The sequence below is a fragment of the Betta splendens genome, chromosome 4, assembly GCF_900634795.4.
Source record: "Betta splendens chromosome 4, fBetSpl5.4, whole genome shotgun sequence".
Lineage (NCBI taxonomy): Eukaryota > Metazoa > Chordata > Actinopteri > Anabantiformes > Osphronemidae > Betta > Betta splendens.
Window position 1 is genome coordinate 16,221,303 of NC_040884.2, and position 11,658 is coordinate 16,232,960.

The 11,658-nt window shown below is 47.0% G+C and overlaps 1 protein-coding gene across 1 annotated transcript; it reads left to right on the plus strand.

The window, feature by feature from the left end:
- The first annotated feature begins 4,765 nt into the window (after window positions 1-4,765).
- Window positions 4,766-11,658, plus strand: arxa (aristaless related homeobox a). Its single transcript, XM_029148963.3, has 5 exons — window positions 4,766-5,283; window positions 5,570-6,134; window positions 7,428-7,473; window positions 8,935-9,266; window positions 9,824-11,658. The coding sequence occupies exons 1-5, from the start codon at window positions 5,094-5,096 to the stop codon at window positions 10,089-10,091; spliced, it is 1,401 nt and encodes a 466-aa protein (XP_029004796.1). The 5' UTR covers window positions 4,766-5,093; the 3' UTR covers window positions 10,092-11,658.

Below are 11,658 nucleotides of genomic sequence, written 5' to 3' on the forward strand. Positions count from 1 at the left end.
CCCTGCAATCTATATTGGATTTATTCCTTTCCCATCTACGGGCCCCACACACCCCACGGAGAGGAAGTCTCAGCTGCACTCTCTCGGTCCCCTAAGACAATATGTTATGGTACACACACGAGTACACATAATCGCGTAAACACACGCGCGCGGAGACACACTCGGAGACACACACTCACCTAGTCCGCCGTCGAGGCGCACTCCTCCACAGCACGGAAGTCATAACAGCCTACTTTCTGTCCCTGTGGGAGCCGCACCGGGGTCAAGATGCACTAAGGTGTGGGAGAGACAGAGGAGACGGGCGGAGAGCCGTCCTAGATATTGACACAGCGAGTTATTTGAGGCTGACCATTGTTTGTCTCATGGAAAACATTGTTCAGATTTATAAAGGCCAAGGTGTAAAATGCATTTTTATCACATTAAAGCAAGAAAAAAGAATTTACATAAAACTCAGACAAGGTCAGGGAGAAACGAGGTTCTTAATTTAGTCTAATCAACTGTCATTTGCATAGCGCCATTTGCGCAAGGTATTGCCACTAACTGAATAAATGGACTTCTTCAGACTCAAGGGGGGGCACTCCGGTTTTGATAAGCTGGCAACATAACTGATTTGCATATATTACTTTGATTATCTCATTACTAGGATGATTCTTGCGGAATTTTTGACACTCGCGCAATCGAATTAAAATTAAGGCACGCAATCAATAAAAGGGCAACGCGGCTGTGAAAACACACAGCGCCCCAGGTTTGTATGGTCAACTAGTGATGATGGTGGTGATGGTTATGGTGATGATCTGGAAGATGATGATGACGACGACGACGACGACGAGGATGATGGCTGCGATGATGATGATGGTGATGATGATGGCCTCTTCAACTCACGAGCTCCTGGACTCCGCCGTAGGTTTAGGAGAGCCTCGCGCTCTTGATTCCATGCGATCAAAGCAGTAATCAGCGGAGACAATGGGGGCCGAGAAATTGCCGCTCTCGTGCGGGTGACCTATCCACCTGCCATGAGTCCAAGAGCGGCCCACGGGCGGCTCATGCTCCCCCAATCGATAATAGCGCTCACATCTTTCGTCCGACTCAAGCCATCTGTGGAATGATGAAATCATGCGTAAAGACGCGCACGCCGCGGATAATTTGGCGACGCAGTAGCCTCAATAAGCTGGTACTTTCTCGGGGAGCAGCCGCAGACTTTGAGGGCCATCAATTGTACTGAGCACCAAGGTATGATCAAGTATCATCTGTGACCAAAATCACCAAAGCTATACTCTAAATTCGAGTATATATTTTAGTATATATGTCTTTTTAAATACATTTCTATTTGTTATAAAGACAAAAGCATTAATACGGCATTGTGACACGTGGTTCCAATTATTGCCATACGCAGCTCGTCTAAAGGAGGAACATTTGAAGACTCCTTCTCTCGCATCCTAATACGCTCTCAGTCGCCTGCACACTAACTAGGAGCAGAGACACACGTCCACGATTAAAAATTATGATGTAAATAATTATAGGCCTGGAAATTGATTTCCTTACGACCTTCTCCAGCAAACGAGGCCTCCGAAATCCCCCCAAAGAAAGCTACTTCTGTTGAAGCATTAAGTCATTAATTATTTTCCTTACATAAGGACAAATTATCGAGTCAGTTGAACGAAATTAGAACCCTTTGTTTCTGATCAGACCGCATTACCGCTGGAAATTACGGATGATGGCTGCGTGCGCGCTCGCTTTTGTTGTTTCGATCATCGCCTGTCGCTCTGAACTCGCGCTAACAAAGTCATTAAATTGACTCCCTCTCGCTCTCATTATGCGGGCTGTTAATAACCGCTAATTAACTTTGCTTACGCGCGTCTTAAAAGCCTCCCTCCCTTCCCCGGCGCACACGCTCTGCGCCTCTCGCTCCCTCCTTTTTCCTGCGTGGCCTCTCAAGCAGAGCAAGTGTCCAATTATGTCGGAGCGCGAGGATGGAGGATGAGTCTTTGTCGCCGAGGCCGTGGGCCAGTTGGTGCGCGTTCCATGTCTACGCGCGTCGCACTGGAACAAAAGGTGTGGAATATAAGGAAATCGGTTAAACACAGAGGAAAATAGAGCTAAACAGACGCACCCACGCCTGTCTAAATGTACGGTAGCCAACTCCTACAGGTGGACTGGGGTTGAAATGACTATACAGGGTCAGAGCATCCACATACATAAGCCTGATATAAAACATGGAGCCTAAATTTGGTAAGCGCTGGACGCCGAGGATCTTATTCTACATTAGGCCGTAGCTCCAACCTGATACTGCAGTTTGGCATTTCGTCCAGGAGATGGCGCCAGTAGAATGACCTGCACGGCAAAGCGCAACCTGCTGGTCCGAGATGACCGACTTCGTCATTATCACCTCCGTGGCCTAAAAAGAGCAAAGATCACGTCACATAAGTAAAATGTTGCAATATCTTCCCATAAAAAATCCTCATAAAAACACACACATTTTAAACTGATCTTGATGATACATTTTAAAAATGCCGAAGGAGCTCAAAGTCCAGTGTATTTTCAGGGTATGAGTGACAGCGTCAAGGCAGCGGTAGGCTGCAGAAAACATGCAACCCGGTGTTTCCCCTGGATATTATCAAGTTAGGATGTTATGAAAATACAGAGGAGGCGGTGGTGAGGTGGCGCTGAAGCTGAAGGCGGCCTCTCTTCACCTGCACGTCAAACAGACGGAAAATTGAAAATGTGAAAATTGCGCTCAGGCTATTTCGCCCCCCTCTAATGTATGCGCGTAATTAGTGCATTTAAACAAAGCACGGATGTCCTGCTGGCTGAAATGGCGGCTGACATCTCTTTTTCCACAGGGTTAATAACAGTGTGCGGATAAATGAATCAAATTGTGGCCCCCAAATTACAGAGCGACTCTAAATACCCGTCTGTATTACGCACGTCTGTTTGTGACCGCGCAGGAAAAAGGCATAACATTTCATATTGTTATTACACTCATTACACCACAAATAAACAAGCTGGTGAAGTTTGTGACACCAAAAAACGAAGTTGCGGATGAATCTGACAGCGTGCGTTCGGTGACATCTGCCTTTAATAGTGTTAGAATGGCTGCATTATATTATCTTTGCACAGACCGATAACGCGAGGCCTTATCTCATAGGAAATGTGCACGCACGCGAGTTAATCGTGTCAGAAAAGCGTTTTTATTCCACTTAAAAGCCATTTCTGATGATAACTTTAAAGTGTCTGTGTCACTGCGATTTTACGAGTCTCTTAAATGACTTCGTCTGGTTTACCCCCTCCAAACCTGAGCGGCCTGTGCCTTAACTAAACTTCACGCGGATCAATGGCGCTCTCAGGAGTTCCAATCACAAACGGGTCATAAAGCTATCGCTTAAAAATAAAATAAAAAAGAACACCTTGTTCAATTTTCTGGACATATGTTTTATTGTTATTTTTCGTTGCACCTCTCCTGGCCGGGCAGATACTTAACGGTGGGGAAGATGAGAGACAGGGAGAGAGAGAGAGAGAGAGCGCGCGAGCGTGGAGGAGAGAGTAAATTGCAGCTCGCTGAAGTTTTTGGATTGAATTCTGAAAATGATCCTTTTAACAGTGATGGGCTCTGAAGCCAGGATAGAGGTCGTGCCATTCACAGCGGGTTAAATAGACTTTCATTTAAAATTACATTCTCGATCCATCTCTCCATCTCTCCCGTCTCCCTCCCTCTCCAGAGCGGAGTCCCTGCGTGCTACCCCGGCTCCCCGCGCTGCGTCTCATCACCGCCGCGACACCCTCACTTTTTAAGTCGATCCATAACTCCAGCAGAGAGCGGGCAATTGGAGGGGGAGAGGGGGGAGAAAGAGCAGAGTCAAAACGACAGACAGACAGATAGATAATAGACAGACAGATAACACGCAGACAGATGCAGATTCATATTAATAATAGTGACGTTGCTGCTCTGTCGAAACATAATATAAACAATATATGCCAAGTAAAACAAAATTCTGATTCCAATATTGATATTTCCATATCTGTGTGACTCTGGTTGACATGGCTTTTGCAGGTGGCGCAGGGGTTGAACGCAAACTCCGCGCCAGAATTTCTGGAACACAAGGACTGTGTTCAGGCTCACAAATGTATTAGCCTGACAAAAGTCTGTTAGCAAATAATGTTAACGTGTCTTTATTATTATTTTTTTATTATCATTATTATTAACAATAATAATATTCAAAAAAGATGCAATGCTCCTATATTTCAGGGAAGTTAAAAGTGTTTACTATTTAAACAACTCAATTAATATTATTTCAACAGTTATTAACTGTACAGTACTGTTGGTCTGGGAAATAATATTTCATTGAGTTTGACTTCATGTAGAAGCGCTCATATAAAAAATGTTATTGCTATACCAACTTTCTATTATAACAAATTCTATTAAAATGTATTATTGTGTCTGTGGCTAAATTGAATTCAGTTTTTATATTTTCACTGGACAAAGTCGACGTCTGTTCTAATATGTTGTTTGACTAATATGTTATTTGTTTGTTGCTAAGGTTGCTTTGAAACACTGCTCCATTTTTGTAACAGTGTTTTTTAAACGTATTGTATGTGATGTACATTTTAAAGTAAATTGTCTTTCGAAACGACAAACGAAAAAAAAAAATACTTTCAGTTCGTTCCACGGAGCAACAAAACTCCATGTCGGGTTTTGTTGACTTTCCCTCAAATTAACTTTAATCGTAAAATATATAAAGCAGCCCCGCGCCGTCTCTCTCCACACATACACACGCACGGGCCAATCAGACGCGCGGTTCCAGCCTCCACGTATGCTGAGCGAGCGCGCCGAGCCGAGAAGCGCCTGGCAGACCGGAGCGCAGCGCGAGGCAGCCAAACCGCTGTCCGTCATTAGATGAGAGCGTGACAGAGACGCGAGAGGAGAGCAGGAGGGAGGAGAGTCCGCGGCCCCAACAGAAACACTGGCCTGACGGGAGAACGGGAGACGAAGACGACCCGCCGCAGCCGGAGCGAGAGAGCGAGAGAGAGAGAGAGAGGGAGGGAGAGAGAGGGCGACCAACAGGCGTTAGAAGAGAAACTAAAGACCCAGCGGCAACATGAGCGGCCAGTTTGAGGGAGAAATGCACGACAGGGGCGAGAGGAAGAGCAGCAAATCCCCGACGCTGCTCTCGTCCTATTGCATAGACAGTATCCTGGGCCGCCGGAGTCCGTGTAAGGTCAGGCTGATAGGAGCGCAAAGTTTGACGGGTCTGCCCGGCAGAGCGGAGCTCGACAAGGCTGCCGACGGTAAGTTTACTCTGAGCGAGGACGCCCGACCTGGAGAACGAATATAGGAGCGAATCAGACGGGTTTATTCTCAAAGTCGATGGGAAAAGATTTTGGTTTTCAGGCTGTCACCGCGTCCACCTTTTTCAGGCTGCTTTGAGCTCATGTTAAATATTTCCCATAGAGACCAGTTATTTTTAGGCCTGCGAAGCATTGAGGGTTATTTGGTGGAAATATTTGCTTCGTTTATTCGCTGTCATTTTGTTATTTGTTATTTTGACGTCTCCCGCGTGTTTTTTGACCCCAGGGCCAACAAAAGACCCCCTCTCTCTCGGCGCTGACATGCACCTGCCCCCGAAGCTCCGCCGGCTGTACGGACCAGGTGGGAAGTACCTCCACGAGCACGCGGAGAAGCTGGACAGAGAGCGGCTCCTCGTGGAGCAGACCGGCGACAGCCTCAAGATCAGCCAGGCGCCGCAGGTGAGCATCAGCCGCAGCAAGTCCTACCGGGAGAACGCGTCGTTGAGCCGGGCGGACGGCGATCAGAGCCCGTGCGAGGGCTCGGACGACGGCAGCCTGGGGCTCGTGGAGCTCGGCCCCTTGAAGTTCGAGGAGGACGCCGCGAAGGAGGAGGAGAGCTGCGGGGACGCGGCCGCGCTGTCCCCGAAAGACGAGGAGAGGGAGAGCTTGAACGCCGGGGATGGGGACGTGAGGGACGGGGAGGACAGCGTGTGTCTGTCGGCGGGAAGTGACTCGGAGGAGGGGATGCTGAAACGGAAGCAGAGAAGATACAGGACTACGTTCACCAGCTATCAGCTGGAGGAGCTGGAGAGAGCGTTCCAGAAGACACACTACCCCGACGTCTTCACCAGGTGAGAAAACGAAGACTGCGGAAATTATTTCAAAGAAAACTAAATTATTTTTAATAAAGAAATGCGTATATCATTTTTGCGTTTTATAATTATTTATTAATATTAAATTAATATTATTATTATAAAACTCATTTAAGATCGGTTATAAAATACAACAAAATTATTAAACAAATACCTAAAAATGGATGTAAAAACTGGCTGTTAAAAAATATTATTTTTACACATTACTGTGTGTTTAAAAACTAAATCCGGGAACAAACTCCAAACTCTACCAACTCCGCAGTTAATTACACTTCTTTTCAAGAAACACCGCTCTCGCCCATAAAATATTTTTTTTTTAAAAGCAGTCCCAGTAATTCCATTTAAAACTGGATCACACCTCAGAAAATGCTCCAAAGCCCACAGCGGTGGCGCGCATGAGGAACACAATGGGCCTTTAAGTGCTGACACTGGGGACGTTTTGTTACCTGTATCCGCTCCTGTTGATACAGATGACAGCGGTGTTATTCTCAGGAGGAACAATTAACCGGCGCGGATCACGTTACCTGCTGGACATGATCCTGATTCGGTCTGACAGGGCCTGAACCAAAGCCTGGGGGCATGTGTATTTCAGTGGAGCGCGGTGCTTTACTGGCTTTGAATTTAAGAATTGTTAACGAATAGTGGAACTTTTTGATAAAAATAAATTTAAGTAATTTATGCCGTAGAAATTGAATTACAAATTGATAAAATTCAAAACGCGGACACTCGTGTTTGTCTAGTAATATACATATATATAAAATACCTTTTTAACACTACAGGGCACAAGATCACACATTTTCGATTTCCTATTATCATTCAACATTTGGGATTATTCATATTTTTTCAATCGATTTGCTTTAAAGCGACTTGTAGGTCTAATTTGCACCGCAAGCCCATCTCGCAGCTGAAGGGAGCGTCAATTGCTTTGTGGCAGGCTAGTTTAGATGTCATTATTCCAACCATTATGTTGTTACAGTGACAGGCCTGGGCTAAGGGAAATCTAACAATCACTAGGCCTATTTCTACCCGTTCGTGACAGGGAAAATAGAATATGGCTCCGGCGTCTTTCTGCGGTTCATGCCAGGGAGGAGGGGGGAAAATCCAGCCTATTTTGGTCGTCTATTGTTGACAGTGAACAACAGGAGGGGACAAAACAGCAATTCTACGTTGCTTCCAAACGGTGTCCTGTAACCTTGAATCTTTTCCCTTTGTCTCTCTCTCTTCCTTTCCTCGTTCCCTTTTTCCTTTCTCTCTGCTTCTCATTCTTTTCAGAGAGGAGCTCGCGATGCGCCTGGATCTCACCGAGGCCCGCGTGCAAGTAAGAGTCTTTCCGTTTATCCGCCAGTGAAAAGGGAAGCCAGTGACTTGTAAATCGAATCGGAGGAAAACAGCCTCCCCTAATGTTTTATGTCCTCCATAAAATTGTCCCGTGTGCGCGGTGCTGGATAATAACCGGTGATATGCGTCACTGATTGAGGATCAACGATTATGGGCCAATTTGAGGCAGTAATTTATTACAGTAAAATGTGTTAAATGGCCCCAGCCGCTGCGCGGGGAAGGTATTTGCTGTTATTGAATGTTATTACACGCGAATGGGAGACGTTTTAGAGGCAATTAAGGCGACGCTGGCGATTCATAAAAAGCTCACTTAGTGCAGGAGCAAACACCGTCTATATTCCTGGGATGGGGTGGTGTTTGAATACCCGTCAGAGGGGACAGATAGGGGGCGAGGCCGAGAAGAGTGAGAGAGAGAGAGAGAGAGAGAGAGAGTACAGAGATGTGTGTGGGAATAAGAGCGAAGACGGGGGAGAGAGAGAGGGAGAGGAGGGATAATGCTATTTGATTTCCCATTATGTGATTGCAATAGACCTGCATTGATCCGATGCTTTGCACTTGGGAGCGAATGAGGGACCATTAAAGGTGTTTGCTCCCCTCCCAGCCACCCACTCTCGCCGTCCTCCTCCTCCTCCTCCTCCTCTCCATCCGTCCTTCTCTGAAAGCTTGGCTTGCATGTCGAAAGCCCGGGCTCATAACCAGAGAGACAGTTCAAACACGGTGGAAGCTCCGGGAGGTTATGGGCGACGGTGAAACAACAGATGTCTCTTTAGGGGCCGTAGGTGAACAAATCACTTAACGGGCGCCATCAGGAGGTGATAAAAACTCATAAATTCCCGAGGGGCTGAGTAATGCTAAACAGCCCACTGGGAATAATGCGTGTGTGCGCGTGTGTGTGTGTTCAGTCCCTGTCGCTCAAGCTCGTTCAATGACTTTGCCCATGTTGACATTTTGCTCATTGTGAGAGCCCCGTGCTTCTGCGGGGCAAACTGGGAAACAGTGGATGCGTGGGAAAGTTAAATACTCTGTTGGATGGAAGTCACTTGTTCTACGTCTCTTAAGAATTTAATTTAAAGCGCATTAATTGTTATTGGAGCCAGTTCAGCGGTAATTTTCTGGACCTTTTGTTAACACCGCTCTTAATTATCTCTCCCCACCCTGAAGCCCGTCTACAGGCAGGAGGGGGGGGGGGGGGTTAATTAAACAGAAAGTAGATTTAAGGGGGCTGTGAGCGGCAGGGTTTACCGTGCATGTAATTACCGCTGACTTTCCGCCTGTTGGCCACCACCTGAACTAGACAACTATTAGAGAACACTGACACAACACTCAATAGAGTCTGCTCTTGTTAATTACAATGAAACGCTGCTGTAATGCGGGGGAACACGTCGAACCTTCTGACCTCGGACATAGTGACAACGCGCTGGCCGCGTCCGTGTGTCCTCAGGTGTGGTTCCAGAACCGCAGGGCCAAGTGGCGGAAGCGCGAGAAGGCCGGCGTGCAGGCCCACCCGTCGGGCCTGCCGTTCCCGGGGCCCCTGGCGGCGGGACACCCCCTCAGCCACTACCTGGAGGGAGGGCCCTTCCCTCCCCACCACCACCCGGCCCTGGAGTCGGCCTGGACGGCGGCGGCGGCGGCGGCCGCCGCCTTCCCAGGCCTGGCCCCGCCGCCCCACAACGGCTCGGCCCCCCCCCTGGCCACCCCCGTGGGCCTGGGCACCTTCCTGGGCACCGCCGCCATGTTCCGCCACCCCGCCTTCATAGGGCCCACGTTCGGCAGGTAAGCTGCACCCCGAGCGCGGAGCCCCCTTGGACCAGACACCAGTTCTGCACTTACATTAGAACCCTACAATCTCTGAACCGGTAGGACTTCACATTTATCCCTGTGTTTACGGTAAATTACTACAATTTCGTAGTCAAACGCGGAACAGAAAAATGCACAGCAGCACCTCAGCTTTAACTAAACCCCCAGCACATCATGCACCGGTAGCGGCTGGCGGTTACAGTAATCCGCAGTCACACCGCATTACTGTTTATCTCAGTGGCTGATTATACATATGTTCTACTGTTAACCATTCCCACTGGTGTGTAATCATTCTGTCAAATGTCTTAATAAATTAACTAAATGTGTGATCCTGCAAGACAAGCTGTGAGGAGGAGTGACACTGCACGCTCCATATGCCATAATTAGCTTCTCGTTTGCTTTTGTCCTCCTTTATATGCTGCTATTAACCTTCTACGTCTCATCGCTGATATGAGGGAAGCTATGCGGCGGATGACACGCGACGCTGCCCTTTATTGTAAAAAGGAATGACGTGGATGTCCTTCTTGCTTCAGGCTCTTCTCCAGTATGGGTCCCTTGACCAGTGCTTCCACTGCCGCAGCCCTGCTACGCCAGCCCGCCCCCCCTGTAGAGAACCCCTCCCACGCGGGCCCCGTCCTCCCCGACCCTTCGTCCACTTCCTCATCCTCCTCTTCCTCGGCCGCGGCGGACCGCAGGGCCTCCAGCATCGCCGCGCTGCGCCTCAAGGCCAAGGAACACTCGGCCCAGCTCACCCAGCTTAACATCCTGCCCGCCGGAGCCGCAGGGAAGGAGGTGTGCTGAACACTCAACACCAGCTCTAGGCCTCCCCGTCCCGGGCTTACGTCCCATTCCATGACCCCCCACCCCACCCACCCACCTACCACCTCCCTCCAGAAGCCCATTCATACCTCTGGAGGCTGACGTCCCCGTGTTCAACCATCCCCTCTTACCTCATGTTTCCCCAACAGAATAGCACGACCAAATTTCAAAAAGCACTAGCTAAACAAGAAGTGTGTGTTTGTGTGTGTGTGTCAGTAATTACAGCTATTGTAGCAGTGTTTTAACACACTATGAATTACACATTTAAACAACAGTTACATCATTTTGACACATGGCTTATAAGATGAATTTGATTTGCCTAATTTAAAAACTTGGCAACACTGTGTTTGAGAATCTCCAGTATGATGTTATATACTTCTATGTACTACATTAGAGTGAAATACTGCACTTTGTACTGCACTAGATTACTCAATAGTTATTTTACAAAGAAGCTTAAAATAGAAGATATCTCAGGATCTTATCAAATTTGCAAAGTTACTATGACCACAAACTGCTATTTGCATGAGATTAGAAATACTAATTCATACATTAACATGCACATTTCTTTTTTGAGTATTTAACTTATTAAATAGGTATATTTTGGCCACAATTCTTTTATATTTGCAGTTAGTAGCTTGGATGACAGTTAAATAAAGAGGTTGTCACTCACACACACAATCACACACACACACACACACACACACACACACACACACACACACACACACACACACAGAGGCAGATGAAGACCCACAGGGGAAGCCAGACAGAAGGGATTCCTGAGCTGCTTCAAATGTGGACAATGCCAGTGCTTGACACTAACACTGCTTAATCTGTATGCATTGATGCATCTATAAGGCGAGTTGGAGGAGGTACCCCCCTGAACCAAAGGAAAAACTGTCCATAGACCTTCCATAGCCTTCTCTACAAGCCTGACTCCTCTCTGCTGCCCGCCTGTCCGACAGTCACACTCAGCTGTGCCATCACTTCCAAATCTCCTAATTTGACGTCGTTTAAAGCCACGTCTGTAAATTGACCCCGCATCTGCTCTTTGATTATCACAGCGGTGGCATTTCCGCTGAGTCTGACTCCAGGACACGCGGGCGAATTTGAGACCTGACTGTGTGAAAGACAACTGTACATACTGTGTAAAAAAGGGTAAAAAAAAAATACAACAAAAAGGATGATTTTCAAAACAAGGTCGTGTATATTTCAGGAAAACCGTGTTTTGATAATTTGCACTCGGTGTAGTGTGTTATGAGCGTCGCCCTGTGTAGAATTCCACCTGTGTTTATGAATTATTAGGTTTTTAGATAATTATTTATGTCAAAACTTTTCCCAGAGGAACTGAGTGAAGGACAGTTTTTTTCTTAAGTGATTGTAAGTTTCCTGGTTTAATTATGCTAATTTGAATAAATTACATTGATAAAATGAGTTATCTTTTATTATTTCAAAATTCCTTTAGGACAGACATAGGCCTAAACCAGGAAAAAAAAACGCTGTGAAATAGAATATTATAGAACTATTAATAAAAGGTGTTATGAAGTAA

Coding starts and splice junctions, on each gene's coding strand:
- arxa (XM_029148963.3), top strand. CDS start 5,094: ATGAGCGGCCAGTTTGAGGGAGAAATGCACGACAGGGGCGAGAGGAAG. Junction 6,135..7,427: donor TACCCCGACGTCTTCACCAG/GTGAGAAAACGA, acceptor CATTCTTTTCAG/AGAGGAGCTCGCGATGCGCC. Junction 7,474..8,934: donor TCACCGAGGCCCGCGTGCAA/GTAAGAGTCTTT, acceptor GTGTGTCCTCAG/GTGTGGTTCCAGAACCGCAG.